The 20,608-nt window shown below is 36.9% G+C and overlaps 1 protein-coding gene across 10 annotated transcripts in view; it reads right to left on the bottom strand.

Moving 5' to 3' along the window:
* Positions 1 to 20,608, bottom strand: part of LOC121298944 (transcription factor 12-like) — a 102,076-nt gene that overhangs the window by 4,581 nt on the left and 76,887 nt on the right. For 7 of the 10 annotated variants that reach the window (XM_041226289.1, XM_041226293.1, XM_041226288.1 and 4 more), the window contains 9 exons: positions 17,168 to 17,267; positions 15,240 to 15,379; positions 14,413 to 14,557; positions 14,221 to 14,285; positions 9,471 to 9,549; positions 5,713 to 5,786; positions 4,275 to 4,481; positions 622 to 730; positions 166 to 334 (listed from right to left, as the gene is read on the bottom strand). In XM_041226289.1, coding sequence (XP_041082223.1) covers positions 166 to 334; positions 622 to 730; positions 4,275 to 4,481; positions 5,713 to 5,786; positions 9,471 to 9,549; positions 14,221 to 14,285; positions 14,413 to 14,557; positions 15,240 to 15,379; positions 17,168 to 17,267 — 1,088 coding nt within the window. The remainder of the gene's footprint in view (positions 1 to 165; positions 335 to 621; positions 731 to 4,274; positions 4,482 to 5,712; positions 5,787 to 9,470; positions 9,550 to 14,220; positions 14,286 to 14,412; positions 14,558 to 15,239; positions 15,380 to 17,167; positions 17,268 to 20,608) is intronic. The other 3 variants (XM_041226290.1, XM_041226296.1, XM_041226295.1) reach the window with 1 other exon arrangement.

Here is a 20,608-nt window from a genome sequence, read left to right as displayed (position 1 = left end):
ACACACACACACACACACACACACACACACACACACATCATAATGAATATTATTAGCAACTGTCTTTTTGTTATCTAAAAGGCTGCTTAATATGATAAACATCTTAATAAGAAACAGTGTAACAAACAGCTGATGCATGCTCTCTTGACATGCATGGTTAGGTACCTTGTCCTGTTTCCTCCTCTAGGTGTTATCTTGAGGTCCTTTCTGTCGCTCTCATAGTCTGATTTGAAGCCATCTGGTGAATTTGTTTCATGTACGTTCTCGTCTTTTTCTTTTTTCTCTAGTTTTAATTCCACTGGACTTGTGCCTGCTGGCTGGCTGGATACACCACCTGATAGACCAATACGAATATTCAACAGATATTTACATACAGGCGTATAGGCAGCACACTGTTCAGTTCCACACTTAATAGAAAAAATGTTTAAATCAACTCCCCTGTTAGGCATTATTGTTCTCAACTATTTTTAGTTCCGAATATCTCCCTGTGTCTAATTATTGTAAAGATTGATTTAAAAAAATATTTTAATGTTTTTCTTATAGGGAAAGTCTCATTTTTTATATATTTCAAAGAGGTACAAAAAAATAAAGCAATGAAGTTGCTTGAGCCAGCTGACTAACCTCTGTAGTTCTCCTGGTGGCTTAATTCTGTGCTTGGAGTTGACACCGAATTGGGCAGTGCTGAATGGCTGCTGTTAAGACTGGCAGCTTCATCACGATGAGCACCAACCTGAAATTGAAATTGGTCACACCTTGGATGAACTGTCTGTTTCAGATATTCCAAAATAAAACGCTTCAACAAATCTCTCAGTCCCACAGGGGTAATCAAACACCTGTACAGCCATTGGTTACTCTGCAAAGACCCATCATTATTTTCATAGTACAGTTACATTGGTAATGTATTCTGTCCAAGAGCTAATATTTCATTTAGTCTTCTTGAAACCCATCCAAGAAAGCACAGAGTCAAGTAAGAAAGACAATACTCGCAGTGCTTTCAAAGGATTATCAAATGCCTTTAAAGATGTTTTGGACAAAGATTAAGTCTTTTATTTGAACAGTAGCAAACACTAACTACTGCTTAAAACCTTTAATTAAATGGGTTTGTTGCCTGAAGCCACATATCACAACCAGAGTTATACAGTAAATCCTTTAATTCAACTAAATTACAAAGCTTTGAACTCCCCCTTTAGAAACTAATTGGCATGTGTATGATAAGGGTCTTAAGACTAGATACAATAGTACAGGCTATTTCAGCAAAATCTTGGATCTCCCCCCCATATTATTTCCAGTGTGGAAAATCACAATGAGATGATTAATATATATTAAAAAAATCACAGAATAACATAATCCATTTATCAAGTAATTTAGTGAGACGAACCGTTTAGCTGCATATGCTATAACTAAACACTGGGGGGTGCTTTTGCACTTCGTCATATACTGTTTCCAAATGCTGAGCCACTGAAGCAATGCACAGCAACAAGAAAACAAAACATGCATAGAATTTGCTCAGGGATCTTTATACCGATATAAGACATTTGACTAAAGAAATGTGTCAATAACACTGAGTTACAGCAGTTATCTAACCCTTGCTATATAACCTGTTGATAGTAATGCAAACCCAACCATCTAGTGGCATGCAGCGAATACAAATAAACACACTTGTCTCTACAACTGAAAGTATTATTATTTTATTTTTAATACAATAATTACTGTAAACTGAAGGACATTTGTAAAAAATAAAAACTTGTGTGTGTTTAGCTGCAAACTCTCACAGAATGCACATACTGCATACCCAAAGACTCGTATTCTTGCCGTTAAATAAGGTTAACTGAACGGTCGCCAGCAACAAGAAAAAACACCGTGGCTTTACCCCTGACTGTGACACTCTCAGTGTCGACTCCCTCCCTTAAACCCCCCCCCCCCCCCCCCCCGGCCGCCACGATTAGCAATGCCCCGCGCCGCAAGCACGCGTGCGACGTGTGCAGCAACTGCTCCACATCTCGACTGAAAGTGCAGCGTCACCCAGACAAGTCACGTCAGTAATTGTTTGGCAAAAATTAACAAACGAGTAATCTGTCACCGTCGTCGTGTTTTTTTTTTTTTGGGGGGGGAGGTCGGGGGGCGGGTGGCCACCGCCCACCGGGGATAATACTTGTCTAGATTTCAAAAGTTGTAAAACAGTCCTGTCAAAATAAAAGCTTGGATTCAAGGCCAAGCCCAATAAAATTGCTAGGGCTGAAAAGTATCTCTTTGCCAAAACTCTTCCACCACTATAAATAACTGGTAGGAATGCTTTTAATCAAATGGACCATTAGAACTGGTTACTATATACTGCCTGATTTAAGCAGACCGGTTGATACCACACAGTGTAAATAATAATGATCTGATTCACAGAGCAATATATAACAAATATACACATCAAAGAAGCTGACTCCACTTAGTATGCATATAGCAAATGTATTCAAGTCTTAGACCAGTCATTTTAAAGCCCCCGTTCATTATAGCTATGCTTCTGGCCATGTGCAAAGTTTTAGTTACCCATAGTTAGGCGTAGGCATGACGTTCGTTTTGCAGGTTTTGCTTTTTTTTTTTTTTTTTTGCATTTCAGAATGTTTCAAATCACGTCTAAGGGAGTTTACTACCCTTGAATATCTGAACTACAAGCTCAAAGATGCCACATTCACTAGAGAACAGACCTGCTTGTATGAATGATTTGACTATATGGAGAAAGGTGTTTTGCTGTACAAGACAACAAAATGAACAGATTCAATACGGCAGGAAACAGAAGGATATTGAGGAGGCGGCTTGAAAATAAAACAAAAGTTTAAAATGAATCTACATCTGTTTACTTTAAATCACATAAAACAAAGTTCAAATTGCTTTGAGTTGATTCAGACAAGACTTGTTTTTAAAAGTCTTTAAAAGCTGAGTAGACTTGCACAATGATAAAATTGCAGTGGGCTTGATTTATGCAATTAAAACTTGCCTTCTTAGCTTTTAGCTGTCAGTGTTTCATAAAGTAAATAATTAGAACCAGTAACTGTAATCAGGTACATAGATGTGTTTTTTTTATACTTTTGTTAAGCAATTAATTAAAACTCTTTTAATAAGTTCTACCACACCTATGGAAGAAAGTAAATGTTTGTGTGCTGTGTGTATAGTTGAACCTGGAACCAATCCTTTTACAAACACAATGACCACACACCAAATTGCGCTACCTAATTATTTTCATGTCAGCTGAGATTTGACCTTGATCACAAAGCTCCCCTGCTGATTTCCAGTTTTATAAGGGTACATTTCACAGCGTGAATTATACCATAAAACATGCAAGCATGCAGGAAATGTCAAACACATATATTTAGAGGCTTCTCTACTAACAACAAATTCCAGGTTCAGCAATACCTCCATCCTTTAATGGATAATGTTGCTTGCAAAATGCATTTTGACCTGTGAAGATAGAAACCCCCTATCCTTTCTAAGAACGATTCCCTTATTTTGTGAAAAAGATGGATTGAATTATTTTCTTCTGCCTGGGGATTAATCTAAAAATTGTTTCCTCTCTGTTGTTACTTCCACTACAGCTGTGCTCAAATCCCTTTTCATTTGAACAGTTGAAATTTAGGACCACAAACATTATGCACTACATTCCAGCAAACACTCCCTTCAGCTTTCTGCTAGCATCTGTTCTCCGTTCCCTAGCTCTAGTTTATGGGAAGTAGCTTTTCCAGACCAGATCACACTTTATCTTGCCTGGTTTCCCAATTCACTCTGTATATTCTGTTTCAAAGAGAAGAACCCTTTGCCAGCTATTACACATCTGGAAAAAATGCAAGTATAAGCTAAACTGCTCTCTGTGGAAAGTTTCAGTTTTCTGTACATGGTCATGGCTGGATTTCATGGGCCAGCAACCAGGGCAAAGCCTGCAGGTTTTCTTAAAAAAAAAAACAAAAAAAAAACAACATCTCTAATTAACAAACAAAGTACTGTATCTAGAGCAGATGGCCATGGTTTGCTTTTGTTTACTTCCAAACTACGTAAAATAAGCCATATGAAAAAATATAAATAGAAATGGGGATATAATATATTCTCTGTCGATAAATCTTTTATGAAATTGCCTATCTAAACTTTTAATATAAATTATGTGTACACACCAAAGACAGTTGATTAACTGAACAAAGAGCATTGCAAACCGGACTTTACTTTGCAATAACTCTGTATGAACACTGTTGTATTACTCTTCTAACCAGTTACTTCAATTATTTCAAGGCAATTACCATGGAAGCTGTCCGATTGGATGTCACCAGCGCCGATGCTGCGTAGTTTGAATCGATTCCTCCAATTGGCCCATTGTGCGATGGCCCCAGTAAGCTATGCAGGTTGCCATGGCCACCAGACATACTCGTCGAAGGCCCCACTGCATGGTTTCGTAGTACATGGATGGCATCATCCAACCTGTCCAATCGATCTTCCATTCGAGACTGCTGATTGGATTACGAAAAAAAACAAAAAGGAAAAACAACAAACACAAGTGCTAAGTGAAAACAGAAACAAAGCACTTCAAACGTTTTCAAACAGTGCAATGGTGTTCTTGACAACATGGGACGAGAACAAAACACAGATGGGGTTATTAGCGGCGACCTGCATTTGAAAATTAACTCTAGAAAAAGGTCTGGAAAATAGTAAGAAAGCCATTTCAGCCTGGAGACATGAATTTGCCCTTGCAATGTCACGCTTTGTGATAAACACCACAGCATGGCTTTATTTTCTTAATTTAGCCGCATTCTAGAATTTACTCTTGAATTCCATGTTAGATTACTATGAATTTACTGCAAACTGAAATGGCAAAAAAAAAAAAAAAAAAACTATTTGAAAAACAACAAAAAAAAGAAAGCTAAATTTAAAAAAAGTGCAACAAAATAAAAATGTGAGTATTTTGAGCAAGCAGTGGATGGACGAGGGTCAAGGCGCCATCTTGAAAGAACTAGTACCTCACAGACATCCTTTAAGAATGACATTGCATCTTGCAAATGCTCATGAAGTTGCTGCTGAACTCGATTTTTCTGGCAGTCACGACAGAACAGGAAGCAAAAGCACACATTTAGATTATTAAAAGAGAGACAAGAGAGAGCCAACAGGCATGTCTGCATCAACATGTTAGTCTAGTTAAAAAGAAAAAAAAGACAGGATGAGTAAGCCTTGCCTTAAAAAAAAAAAAATTATAATAAATATGATTCACAGAGGTGATAATGTTAGCAGTGAATGTATGAACCAAAAGAGCCCCCACAAGAGGGGAAGTGAAAATTGGTGCTTTTTATCATTTCATACTGGGCGTTCATTTTCTTTTTTGTTTTCTGGGGGTGGGGGAAGCAGGCTTATGAGTATTGCTGTGCAACTGACAACTGTTGTGCCCTGGCGTGAGTGGGGGTGTAAACGATAGCCAAGCCCCAGCTATGCCGGCTTTGTGAAAGCAGCACAGGAATCCTATAACAGTAGTTAAGCAACAGCTGTCCTCAAAACACAAGCCTAATGTCTGAGGAACAGATGGCGAGAGACACGCCCTGTATGCTGCGTATTGTTCAGTCCACCCTGGCCATTTGTTAGCAAGGAATTTACTTGTAATGCTATCCTACTATATTCTGCAATGATACTTACACAAAACCCACTAACTCCAAAACGGTCAATTAAAAAACATTTAAAAAAGACAAGCCTTACCAATGAATGAAGAGAATTCTCATAGCTGGGAGAGGATGGTGTCTGTCCTCCTGCCCTTGGCCAGTGGTTTGCACCTACAAAAAAAATGACATGTTTTAAATATATATCAGGTTCCACAAACGGACGACATGGGCAAAGTACTAAGAAAAAAAAAATCTGTGTATAGAAATAGTCTGAACCATAATTATGATATAGTTATTATTGAGTATTCCAATGTTTTGCCATAACGTGATTAATAATGAGAAAGGAATGTACATCTGTGTGAGACATTTGGAGGTAAAGAGTGGAACGCATTTCATAATGCAGTCCGATTGGAATTGATTTTCCGTATGTAACCAGTATAATTCAACAGGCAATCAGACACCCACCACAGGAAATAAGACAAAAGCCTCTTTGACTCTGCACAGTTAATTTGTACTGCATAAGAATACCACAAATACAATGTTGTAATACGTGCTCATAGTGCCTTCCCAAGCTCACACCACACAGTTATTCAAACGCTTGGAACAGTAAGCTTTCATTTGCAATATTTTGTTTCTGCAACAAGGAGATGAAGACCCTTTTCCACACTTTTTAGCCAGACAGGAATTTCAATAATGTAAATATTTGTGACAGTAAGGTTTGTTCCTGTATAAGTCACAGTATTTTTCTATTCTCATAGGTCACATTTTATTCCAATACCAGTTTGACAGGAATCCTGCTGTTCCTTCATCTGGCTCTAGATTACACAAGGTTGAAAACGCTAGCGCAGTGTATCATGGCATTTCCTTCTGCAGGGTTACAGTTATGGCACTGTACATATAATTTTATTATTTTCTATCTCAGATGAAATGATTCTGTAAGGATTCAACCAGAGAGTTTTAGGATGTTCCTGATAGATACAAGGACACAACTCAGCTGTCTTCGCAAAAACACTGTACTGTATTTAGCTTAAACACCTCATTTTCACTATTACAAGTCTAGGGCTCCGCTGTGAGATTTTAATTTACAAAGCTAAAAACGCGAACACCAATTAACATTGTATTAAATTACGACAAGACAGGAAATGAGGTTGTCACACAACATTGTGTTTTAACTTCTTTTTTGCTGTGGACATTTCTTTCTTTAATTCAATGTCAAAATGAAGTTGGGCTTTCTCAGGGCTATTTTTAGCAGGGATTTGCATTAATTGCACCCCCGTTGGAGATGTGTAATTATAGTTCAATTAAAACCCAATCTTAATGAACATTTAGATGGATGCAGTCAAGGTTAATCGGCAGAGCAAGACAAATTACGTATGGCACTCTAAACATATCTTTGGTATTAAAAACAAACCAAAAAAAGTAAAGTAATATAATATTAGGACATAAATTCAATACCATTCTGTTTACACGTAACAGCAATCCACTGATAACTTAAAAACATTTTAACAATATTGTTAAATGTTCCATTAATATATAATCTTTGCCTTGCAATTAGCTTCACAACAGTTGATACTTTTAAAATTGACTTCTATATTCATAAATATGTAAAAGAAAAATAAAATTACATCCAATAACATGCATACAGTATGTACACTGGCATGTTCTATCTGGTTTGCATTATTCATGTTTCTGATTCAACCCAGTACAAGCCCTGTGTATTGAAGGATCTTCTTCAATCAGAATGGAAGCTCTGACTGTGAAATAGGTTTATTAAAGGCTGGCCCAGAGGGCCTCACCCTGTGATGCTCAGCCACAAATCAATGCCCTCCAACAACAAGGCTTCCATTGAGGAAGAGGCCATGGCAGGCACAACTGTAGGGGATCTGAGAGGCTGCATGTCTCACAATAAAAAGAGCGCGCTCACATTTCATACAAAACAAACAGCAGTGCTTGATGCTACAAGCCTCAACCTAAACCAGGATTTCAAGTAACAATAACAACAATAAAAAACATTGTACTACTTTATATATATATATATATATATAAAGCTGCTCAGAAGAGCCACATTTCGGCATGTTTAAAAACAAATTGTGGAGGTTAGCATTTGCTGTCATGGCAACTACATTCACTTATTTCTATTCAAATCTATGAATGCGTTAGTGATGTAATTTACTACACAGTTAATGGTGATGTAACAATCTACTATTCCTTTATATTATATATATTATATATATATATAAGTTATCTATATATATATATATATATATATATATATATATATATATTATATATATATATATATATATATATTATATATATAATATATATATGTTTTACAGAAAATTATCTGCTTCTCTGACAAAGAAAATGCACCCCTTTAAACACAAATTCTCTGATCTGTTAACGCAAAGGAGAATCCTATTAATCTCTTTATTGTACAATTCAACTAGGATTTTTTAATTTATTTTTGTATTGTTAATACAGCAAAAAAACTGTCTTAAGCAGATGTTCAGGTACTAAGTGCCTGCTTGGAGATATCCATTAATCAGCCAAATTAGTAAGAAAATAACTGGAAAGCCTCTCATTAGGTATGTCATGAAGACTACATGGTCAGAAAAGGTTAACCCTTTAGTATATGCTACCATTATATTACAAAATAAAGCGCTACAGCCAACAAAAAAGTCAAATAAGGCCCCTTTACATTCAAACACAAAATGCCTTAACCAGCTGCTATTCTGTCCTGTTTTCAGGCTTTTACACTGTACTATTCATTTAGAATTGTGCTTTTTAGAAGTAAAAATCCTTTGCATGTAGATGACTGCATGCATCACACTCCTGATGGTAAGGTGGTATTAAACTCCAGTGTTACACTCAGAATATTCTGTTATTATCAATGACAGGGATGAAGTTGCACCCACACAGTGTAATTCCAGCTCTCTTAAACAAGTTTAAATCAGTGAGTCCTTTACAGCCCCCTTTTCTGGGTGGAACAGCTGTTCAGCCTCCACTCGACAGCTGAGGCCAGAATGTCTGAGAAAGTAGCAGTAGGAAGTGACAGCTCTCTGCAGCTGCTTGCAACACATCATCATAGCGCTGGAGTCATTCGAAGCATTGTTACAGTGGAACAATCGCTGAGGTTCTTGTGGCCACAGGAATATTATAACCTCAGGTCACCAGCTTTAAGATTCTGTATAGCTGCTATCATGCAAGATACGGATTGCAACCCACAAGTAACAATAATGGCCTATTAACAGAGGATTTTATATATATATATATATATATATATATATATATATATATATATATATATATATATATATATATATATATATAACATTACTGCAGCTGAGAATCAATGCTGGGATGTTGAAATAAAGAAACACCTCAATTTTCTAACCTACAAATGCCACCTTCTATAGTTAATACCAATTTAACTGAAATTATCTTCAGACCATAAAATCCATAATAAAACTGTACCCTTCATTTAACTTAACTGAGGTTGAAATAACGAACCCATAGACACAGCATTATGTTCCAGAATAAACCTTTCCGATGGGTGGCCTTAATGTTAATATTTAGAGCAGATATATATTAACCACTGCAACATCTGTGTGTCGCCATGGATGTTTTTCTTATGCTGTTTGCAACATGTCACATACCATCTAATTCAAAATGGTTCTGTTGAATGAATAAGAAACAATTCATTTTAACATTATAATGTGCACAGCACCACATATAACTGTAATTCAGGGATACATCTATAGGTGGGTCTGGATAGGAATTATTTCTCCATCTGTTTCAGGACACAAGATCCTCAGACCAGTGCCCTGAAGTTACAGCCAAAAAGTGTCTTACCTGCTAGAGGAGATGGGGATCCGACTGGTGTTGATGGGTTTGATGGAAAGCTACTGCTGGTGTGGTCAGGTGAATAAATCTGACAAAAACAGGAAGACAAGCATTTGTCAATACATTGCATGCATAATAGCAAGAGCAAAATCCATCCTATCTGATACTTTTTATAGCCCATATTGTCACCCTTCAGCCAGCTTGTAGGCAAAATTGGCTCATCAATCCTTGAGCTGTTTTACAGCCTCTCGGGTAGTAAAAATGCTCTCGGCATACATATGGACCCCTAATAGCACTGGGAGGCTTGTTCTCAAATAGTGTCTTTGGAAACCCACAGCGTCCATAATTCACTGTGACACGAATATAGATCATTTATTTCATCCTCTTTCTTTCTTCTTCCTAAATCAAGAAGGATTCGCAAATCATGCAGCTTTTCTCTGGTAAACATTACCTTCTTAAAGATGTGTAAATACAAAAACTCATTATTCTTAATCATGGCTAAAGGAATATATTTTCAACCCTCTCTGAAAAGTAAATAGTGTCTTTAATAGATGGATTCTGTAACATGACTCAAATCTCCATTAAATCCTATTAATATCAATCTAACACGCAGCTCAATATGACACACATACACACGCGAGCGCATGCAGGCACTCGCTCTGCCTGACTCAAAGGGATATGCTCTTAAAGAAGGTGGAGTGTAATGGGAATGCCAGCAACAAAAATGAGAACATCCAGTGTCATTAATCTCTATGCTCTACTCACTAGTGTGAATGAGCCCTGTTGTTATGTCAGCCACCCCTGTGCTTATTCCATTGTAATGGTTTCCTTGGCACACCAATTCAGGACTGAGAGATGATGCGAGATCTGGTTATTGATGTGATCTAATAAAATGACAGTCATTTGATCCGTGTAGAAGCAACAGAGCCATTTGGCCATATAATGACAGGCTCTGTTTTTCCCTTGGATAAATGACCCGTCAAAGCCAACATTAACTTACGATATAGGCTTCTGTTTCTGCAACTTTAAGAAAAGAAAAGAATAGAATTCAAAACTTTTTTAGGTTTAGAAAAAAATTAAAAATACTTCATCATATCATATCATCTAAGATAACTACATTTCAAGAGTTATTTAAACAAAAGATGGATTAAAAAGCTTCATGATGTCTTTAGTTCACAAGAGGCTAATTCAGCACACAATGAAACACATTTTATGGAAGCCCAGGGTATTGTATTGCTATCTATGTAATTACACTTCCTTCCAATCTCATAGCTGGCAGAACTTATTACAGACAACAACTCAATCAAGCCATATGAAACTACACTTTAATATAAAATTCTGCCTTTCAACAGTGTAATGAACTCCCATTATTAATATACAATATATAATTATGCTGTTCCAAATAAGGTAGGGCATAGAAAAACAGCACCTGGATGATAAACTCCCTTTGGGACTGAATGCTGAGTTAATGTCCCTAGACCACAGGAAAAATTTGAGACAAAACTTTCTCAAATATATATCATTAATCCTTTAATCTGTACGGCCTAAATGTTGTATTCAACTAATCTGCTACATCTGCAATATAGTGATGGAATCTGCCTTTTCAGATTACCAGCTGGTATTAAAGTAAAAAACAGTCAGGTCAGATCCTTCTAAGCAAGTATAAAGGAATAAAAAAACAAATTGAAATGAACCTGTAAAAAAGGTTTGATGAAAAAAAAAAAAAAAAAAACTGGCAGTAAAAAAATAAATAAAGTGACCATGCTACCTAAAACTTAACATGTTTTTTTCACCCCTAAATGTTTGGTTGTATTAATACTTGCAATAACTGTGAGCCATACATCTTTTTCTTATTAAACATTTTAAAATCAGCACGCAGACATTGTAAAAGAACAATGCGTTTGACATGCCAATTATGCAATGCCCTCACAGGTCATTCCAAATTCATCTTCTGTAACTGTCCGACTCCCGTCTTGTTAATTGACCAATGCCTAACGACTGCTACACCTTCTGCTGGATTTGAATTGTAACACGGCTTATTTTACAAACAACAAATGAGGCCCCACCCACCATGAGTCACGGTCCATTCCAGTCAGCAGGGTACCAATATGCTAGTGCCTAATGAATGGGACCACGGACAAAAGCCACACAATGGACAGCCTGCAGCGTTAAAACCCAAAGCTAATAGCCCCGCTCCCCCCCACACCCCCTTCACACACACACACACACACACACACTACACACACACACTACAGTATACATTTCAGATCAGCTTTGTTATGCAAATGACATTGAGTCTGTGAATACAAAAAGACTTAATTTGTGATTTTCTTTCAAATTTCCCAATGTTTTGCTCTTTCTTTTGTGTAAAAGCTACTATACATTTCGGTATTTTAAACATCCAAGGCGATTCAAAGACTTCTGAGGTGAGAATCAAGAGCTAACTTTTTTTTTTTTAAACACAAGGAGTTCTGATACAGTACAAAAAAAAAGTGTTGGTTAAACCATCTCACTGCATGATCTATTCTAAAGCCCCGAGTATTTTGCTTTTATATTAGACACTGCAATAAACCAGATTCGTCTGCAGCCAGAAGCCTTCCATGGGCGCAATCTTCAAGGGTTATTTGTTTGGCACAAAATGGCACAAATACCCAGATTTTCTTTCCCTTCTATCTAGACTGGTTCATTATCCTAACTGATGCATAAGTTGCGAGTAAATACTTTCATGTGCAATTCGCTTTCTTGCATACTGAGATTAAGACCACAATTATCCAGGATTAGGCCCCAAAAAACATTTGCAAATGTATTATCTGGCCTTGCATGTTTAATCACATAGTATTCTGTACAGAAGTTGATACCCGGTCATGACAACAAAGGTTGCTTTACATACCGTAGTTTGAAATTTCAAGTAGGGCATTATTTTAGTGCAGTAACAAAAACAAACAAACAAACAAACAGCATGACTTTAAATGCAACATGTCTAGTAAACACCCACCGTATTTCACAACCATGACATGGATATGTTTGGAATCAGGGGTTAATAATTCTGAAAATCAGAAGATGATTTGAAATACCGTCTCTTTTTTTGGTTATAGATAACACAAGACCTAGTACTAAATGTTATATGCTTTAACAGGGTGAAATATTTACTAAAGAAAAAAAAACAGCTTTAAATATACTTGTAGTCTGGACTGTTGTTATTATTATTATTATTATTTTCTAATGGTATTTAAAATATTACTAGCAGATTCCTTTATTTTTCTTTTTTAATTAGATGCCATATATAAAGGCAACCAATATTCAGAACTGGCTTCATATATTTTTCAACTGATCACCGTACTGTTGAAACGACTGTATGAAATAAAACTGTGAAGAAGTGAGGCGAGGGATTTGAACTGCAGCGACTGTGCCTTGCACTGATAGAGCAGATGGAACGCCTCACCATCAGCTATGACAGAAATGATTTATGGAATGACCTGCTTGCTCCTGCCAAGCAACAACACAGGATGACAGAACCAAGTTACCGTGGCAACTAGTGCCCACCCACCAGTCAGATTAAACATTTCTGTCCTGGTTTTCCCAGCAGAACATAGATTTGGAAAGCTTTAAAACCTGTTTTTCTCACATTGACAACTAACTTGGCCTTTTTTTTTCATATTTGTCCTATTTTATTCTAACTAATACTGAAGCAGAGTATTTTTTGATACTGCAACTGCACCAAGGATAAAATACAATAAAGTAAATTCATATTTTCCCAGCAGTCCAGCAATCCTTTGTTTACCTGGAAAAAATATAAGTGACCGAAAAAATGTTTTAAAAAAATCTAACTGAGCCTGGGATAACTATTGCTAAGGTGTTTATATAAGCATACAGCTTCCTGCATCTCTTAAAGTCTCAGAGATCAAGTTCAATTGATTTTACATTTCAAATGCAACCAAATCAAATATTGCCAATACAGAACACCCTCGCTATAAGCACACACTGTCAACATCCTGGTCTGTACGCACGGGATGCCACCACTGCATTGAAGTCAGCGCTTTTGTTTAATAAAAAGCGCGCTATATAACTGTGCATTCGAAACGAATATCATTTTATGTTGCAAAAAAGCCAGAAACTATTGATAATTTGAAAAAAGGAGTAACGCTGGCATCTCTGTCGTGAGTACAGGTTGTCAAAAAGCACTCTGTTTTTGGGCTTGTTGAGCAGCCATGTGGCAAAGCAAAATTGAATAAAGAAAAAAAAACATAAGGATCTCATTAACTTTTCACGTCGGCTTGATTTGGAATAAAAGCTCGGTTTGGGATTCTTGCTTGTTGGATTAAGATTTGGTGCACTTTGAAACGATTCATGTCAGACTGATTTTGAACAAAAGCTTCAATTTGGGATTTTCGCCTTTTGTACTGCATTTTAATTCTTTAACGAATAGGATAAAGCAAAGGCAGTTTACTGCATACATGAGTTGAACAGGTACATGTAATTCTACTTGTATTCACAATCTCATCTCATTAGCTTACTCCAACAGTTTATCCCTTGATATTTAACGAACAAAAGGCTTGGACAGAGGTGGACCAAAAATAACAATTTTGTAAGAGAAAAAATAACCGATTTGTTTTGTTGCCTGTCAGAAGTATATAGATTTTTTTTTTTTATTAATTATCTTTTTATATATCAAAGCTCCAATATTATACATAATGTTGTTGGCAGAATGACACAATATCAGAAACTAAGAAGTGACCTGAAGCAAAGACATGGTACTCACAGAAGCCAAGGCTTTCCCAAGAGCATCTCCTGTCTGGGAGCTTCCAGACGCATTCCCCCGGCTTCCTGTTTCACAATCAGAAACAAGACACACAGTTCAAGCTACTGTGTAGTGCTAATAAGTTACATTACACTACTTTCTTGGTTTACTGGGTAGTTTAATTACAATTCAAAAGCACTGGTTTCAACATACCCAGGATGGTCTCGGAGCCGTTCACAGGAGGACTGCGAGAAGCTGCAGTGTAGGGGGAAGTGCTGGTGCTGCTTCTGTGGAAGCTGGACATGGGAGGAAGACTGGCGCTGATGTCTGCTGGTGAAACTGAATGGGGTGGGTAGTTCTGATGAAGGAAACACACAGGGGTGATTAGTTAAACACGATACAACATGAAGGAGACTGAAGCGACAGCTACAATCCAGATTAAACACCGTGTGTATTTGAACTGATATGCCGGTTCATTACTATCATCATCCTCCTCATTAGCATTACTGTACTATCATCATTTATTATTATAAGCATTATTATTATTAGTATTATCACTAGATTGGCCATTAAATCAAGCACATGCTACACTGTGTCAGGCATCACTGTGCAGACTGTAGTGAATCAAAAAGTTCTGTACAAAAGCCATACAAAAAGAGCTGAATTTCAGCCAAAGAAATTGAAGATGGGGAAAAGGAAGGACCTCAGTGAGTGTGAATGAGAGTTGAGCTAGCAGGTGTAAAATAAAAAAAACAACATAAAACACTGGGAAAGCCAACTCTGACAAAAGGGCTCTTGGGCAGGAAATGTTCAGTGCTTGCCCTAGTCAGCACAGTCCTCCGATATCAGGCCCATTGAGAATTTACAGCAGGGCCATTGCAACCCAGCCCAGGAGAGGGCAACACACACATTCCTGGAGTTTCACATATTTAATATCATATTTGTGTGATTGTTTGTGTATGTGTAATTATAATTTATTATACACAAGTATTCTGTTTTGAAAGAAAACATACAGCGTAAACACTGCACTTATGCCTTACCAAGCGATCATGTGTTTGTAGGTTGCCATAGCTGCTGGGCTGTGATACGTGAGAAGAGGAGCTTCCCAGCATTCCTCCATAGCCTGGTTGGCTAATCCCATTGGATGAACTCCAAAGGTCAGAAGAATTATGGGTCCCATCTGTAAAAAGGACAAGACTTCAGTTCCCAACTAATTATTCTGTATTTTTTTTTTAATTTGTTTGTTTATTTCCCCCTTCAGCTTAACTCAACTAACCCAAAAGGTGAGGTTGTTGTTTGAAATAGTAAAAGAAACACCTTTTACCATTTGGTTGCTATTATCAACTCGCAAACAATTCCTTAATTGTCTTTAGAGGGGTAATAACCAAGGCCTTAAAACCCTTTTATTCAGCAATAATCCCTTGAAGGTTTTGCTGCTGTTCTTTCTATTTAATTGTAATTCTGACTCCTGTGAAGCACCTTTATCGTGCCACAGCGTGCCACGGGCAACAAAACCCCACTGACTACTGGCAAAGAGGTGGGGTCCCACAAAAAGAGAACCTGTAGCATTGCTTCCCTGATAATTGAGAGAGCTGGGTTTTTTTGTTTTTTTTAAACAGACCTATTACCCCTTTAGGTTTATATTATGAAAATGGTGGTTCTGGATTAAATATTGTAATATTAAAGCACATAATTTGGTTACATTTAAAACAACCTGAAAAGCTCAAACCTTTTTTTACAAAACACTTGCAGACAGCAGCACACAACAGCAGAGCACTTAAAACGTTGGTTTCATTACTGTACTCAAATAAAAACCTGTTCTTGACCACAGCTGAGAAAACACAAAGCTCCCCTCTGCTAATTACAAACACTCTGAGATTCATTTCATTTATGTGGAGCAAAAGGGCAAACATTTCATATAGCCTGGAAATTAGTCTGGGCTTTGTAAGAAAATGACTGTGGAACTTTTCAAAGCATCTTCGGAAATGCTGGTTTTGTAGCCACAAACAGGCAGATTTTAAAAGATTTTACCCTGATCCATTTTCATTACATCAATATTTTCCCTGCTCACTCTCTCTCAAGCAAAATATTATTGTCACTCGGTATCTGCCAGTTTTTGTTATATATCTATATAATTAGAATTTAGTTCATATTTTCATGGACAGTGGATTTCAACAGAACAGTTTTTAGCATCAAAGTTTTCTGTAAAACTTTCCCCAGTTCTGTGTCTTCTACTATATATTATCTGAGTCAACTGGATAAACTCAATTTACATAACATAGATTTAAGAAATGGGATTACAGTAAAAAGCTAATCTTTTTTCATGCATAGCAGATGAAAAGCACTGTCGGCTTACACAGCGGCATAGCCCACACTCAATGTTACACTGAAAACAAATGGGTAGAGCTTTCTGCCTATTTAACACCAGCATACCTTCCACTAGGGGTTAAGTAATGCAGCTAAATGGCCTCATCTGGCTGCCTTTTGATATTGAAAATAGGAAATTAGCAACAGGTGTAATGATAGAATGAAATTCAAAGGAGCAAAAGAGCCCGAGGAACAAGTCATTACTCAGTGTTCAAAATAGTCTTTTGAAGCAAAATTGTCATTCTAATTCCTTTCACCAGCCAAAAATCTAATTCACATAAATGTGTAAAATGAATCAAAGACAGACCACAGCAAGCAGGATCTTGGAAGAAACAGGAGAAAAGGAAGAGCAGTCACATGCCACCAAAACAGACACCTTATTCAAACAATTACACGGCAGCACTAACAAGAAGAAACCTAGAGATAAAGTCACATGAAAATATGAACAGCTGGTTAACTTTGACTGGCACACTAGTACTGACCTGCACAAAAACAAAAAAGTACATTCAAGCAGCACATCTAGTGGAATAATTCAATTTTTAAAACACAAGCTGAATAGAACAGCTTAAAAGTTTATTTGCAATTCTGCTGATTAACTTACCAAAGAAAGTGCTTGCAAACATACTGTTGGGAGGTTTAGGAGAGGGGTAACTGGGAGAATCTCTGTTATAGTCATCTGAGCTTGGAGAGGGTGCATACACCTAAAAAAAATAAAATAAAAATGATGAAACTTGCTAATGTAATTTTCAAAATGCAAACTATGCATTTAGTATTTTTTTTTATTTCAAAGCACATGGTGTTCCAGTATTAGGCATTATTTATCAACAACGCCTCTCAGGGTAATGACTAAGCCAACAAAGTTTTCCTTTGAGCATTGCGCAAAGAATGCAGTTCAACAGCTTCATCAAATTCAATAGACTTTTCTGTAGGAAGAACAAAGTGTTTTCTTGAGCATTTTTGTATTATACGTTGCGACTACGTTGTTATCTAGAGCATGATTAGATTCTACTGTAAAGAGGTACGTGCCGAGAACCAATGCAGTGCCTAATCCAGACTTCCTTCAGTTTATAAAGATTCAGCCCACTGTGTGATCTTAAAGCTTGGATATCAGTGCACCTTTCAAGTCTGGCATGGGTTTTGAAAAAGTCTCTTTATGGGAGCACTAGTTTCCATGCTTAAATCTTTGTTGCAGAGATTCTCTGCAGGAACATTTTACACTGGCAAGTGACCAACTCTCTCATTACTTTGAGCAATACATGGGAAGCTTCATATGCTGTGCGATGAAAAAAAAAAAGGTTTTTATCTGCATCCGCCATAATGAGTGATAGACTGAACATATCAAAATCTTCCAGACAAAAATGTAACGTGTCAGCTTTGAAATGCACCCCATCATGCATCAGCTCATTAACTAAAATCACCTTTAATAACTGGCACTCTTTTGTTTGCACAAACTAATGTAGCATATGCTGAAGCTGATGGATAATCCATCACTGTCAGAACACAAACCAGTGAAATATAAGCCAAGCAACACTACATAGTGGCAGAGGTATAAAGACGTGCTTTGATTAATGTGAGAAAGTGAGAAAGGCGTTACTTTAGTTAGAGTTTTCAACTTCTGACTTGCAGCAAATAGAATAAATCATTTCAACTGGCCAGATGCACTGTATAACTTTACATTTATACTAGCCACCTCTGCACAAGCAGCATAGTCATATTTACTCATTTGAAAATGGGTTTTTCCAAAACTTTGGTCTAGACACTAAACACACTGCAAGTACTTGTTTTTTTACCTTTTAAGTCCAGTGCAATTATATAAGCGTAACGTCATGTAGCTGCACCTATGCTAGTCTAAAGTAGAGCATCAAAGGGTTCCTGTGGCAAAGCTCTACTGATGTGGTCTAAGAGTTCATTAACTCCAGATGGAAGTGGAATAGTAACCCAACGCCACTAAAAGGCAAGTCTCTCTCAGTTACAATCAGAGCAGAGCAAATTAAAACCAGTCCTCATGTCATCCGATCAGCTGCATATGAGTGCCAAATCCTGCTTTAATGACTTAATCATACTTTTTATTTTGTAATAGCACATAATGATCAAAAGGAAGAAATATGGCACTTTTCTACAATAACAAAAAGTTCAATGCTAATAAAGTCCTATTAACAAAATAAATATAAAGGCTGTTTAAAGGTTTTTTTAATAAAGAAAAATAGCCATTGATCGTCAATGCAAAAGTTTTATAGAACAAGCGAGAAATATTTAATAGCCAAAATACAAAATCCTGTTTTTACCTAATGCTGCATTTACAGTATTTGGTGGTTAATTGACATACATTTAATATATGACTATCACATTAATATAAATAAATAAATGATTAAAAGGTTGATTTATCAAATGGTATTAAAATACAAGGTTAAAAAAAAAATAATCTTTACAAAATTCATTGGTTTATTGTTGTGCTTACAGTGGACAAATGAGCATGTCACTCGAGTGCTGTACGCTATTTGAAAAAAAATACAGATCCAGTCTGCATCACACCTGATCCCCGCTCCTGCTGCTTTGATGTGCCCATGGAAATGAACATTACCTTCACTTTGAAATATCAATAAAGTCTGATGTAGACAACAGGCCAGCCTGGCGGGGGAGCTTGACTCAATAAAGCCCTACAAAGTCAACCAGCAAAACTCTTTTGGGCTGACACACTTGTCTGGGCTGCTATGGACAGCATATGGCACAGGATCAAGTTAATTGCCCTAATTTCCCTCAGCTAACTGGTCGAACATTAATAAAGGCCTAAAATTACTAGGGCCACTAGGGAATGAAGAGAGCCTTCATCACACTTTGTGAGTAAATACTTAAAAGCATCAGCCTCTGCTGATATTTAAACTGTAGTGTGTGAATTGGTGTTGTTATTTTACTGCCTGTTGCATTGGTGGAAGGAAAGACCACAGTTAAGATAATTAGTGTTTTGTTGTTGGTAATCAATACTTTCAGGTTTAGTAGAGTTTATGTACTGTACTCCTCTCAAAAGCCCTAACTTCATACACTTGGTGTAGGGTTTTAAAATGGCCACATTTCTTTACTGTAAAATGTAATGAGGAAGACAACTTGTTTACATTGCCATTTTTTTTTTTTAAACCCTTGAAAAATACATAAAAGGAAAAGTCAAACACTGCCAACACATTTACATTCTCGGAAAACGGCTTCCAAAACACTGCCTCGAACAGAGTAACTGCAAGCTGTGAGTTTAGATGTAAGTGACTATGAAATATCCTGTTTGTACAAGCCATTATTATTGTATATAGCCTTAGGGGATTTATTTTTTTTTTAAAATGTAACATAACAATAAAAGGCACCGACACTCTGACTAAACATAAAAGACCTTCGTTTCTCAATCTTGTCTTCTCTTGATAAGGCATGTTGGATTTTCCGGTCTGTTACAGGTAGATTAAAAGAAACAAATTCAATCTAAAGGTTGCAGAAAACTAAAATCACACGAAGGAGCTTTTAACCTTTTGTTGTTTTTATGGTTAACAAAACTGTATTCCTCTCAAACAGTTCTGCACTTGCTTCAAAACAGGACTTTGTTTTAGCGCTCCTAACCTTGACAGGAAAAGGGCTGCGAGAAAGCCAACGCATATCAAAGGATAACGCCAGACATTTTCATGAACCATTCCAGCTTTACAATCGCCCGTTTATACCTTCCTGTTTTTACTTGATGGATATTGAACAGGAAGGACAACACCTTTAAAAAATAGACACCACACCACTCACACATCTGCCAAAACAGGTGGATTTACTAAAACTATTTGTACAATTTAAAGCAAGGCACCAAGGGAAGATATGCACAGGTAACAGTTTACCAAATCATAGGCTTCTAAAGAAATATCCGCAGGTGTTAAAAAACTCAGTGCAGATAATCCAAATTCCTAGCCCTCCCTGTAAGAGTCCATGAATATTTCATGAAACTATCCTGGGGAATTATAAATTGCCAGAGCTCATCCCTAGACCCAAACACAATGTGTCATGTGTTTACCTACTGCTCTAG

The sequence above is a fragment of the Polyodon spathula genome, chromosome 24, assembly GCF_017654505.1.
Source record: "Polyodon spathula isolate WHYD16114869_AA chromosome 24, ASM1765450v1, whole genome shotgun sequence".
In the NCBI taxonomy this organism is placed as follows: Eukaryota; Metazoa; Chordata; class Actinopteri; order Acipenseriformes; family Polyodontidae; genus Polyodon; species Polyodon spathula.
Note: the sequence above shows the minus strand (reverse complement) of the source record. Positions and strands in the feature narration are given on the sequence as shown.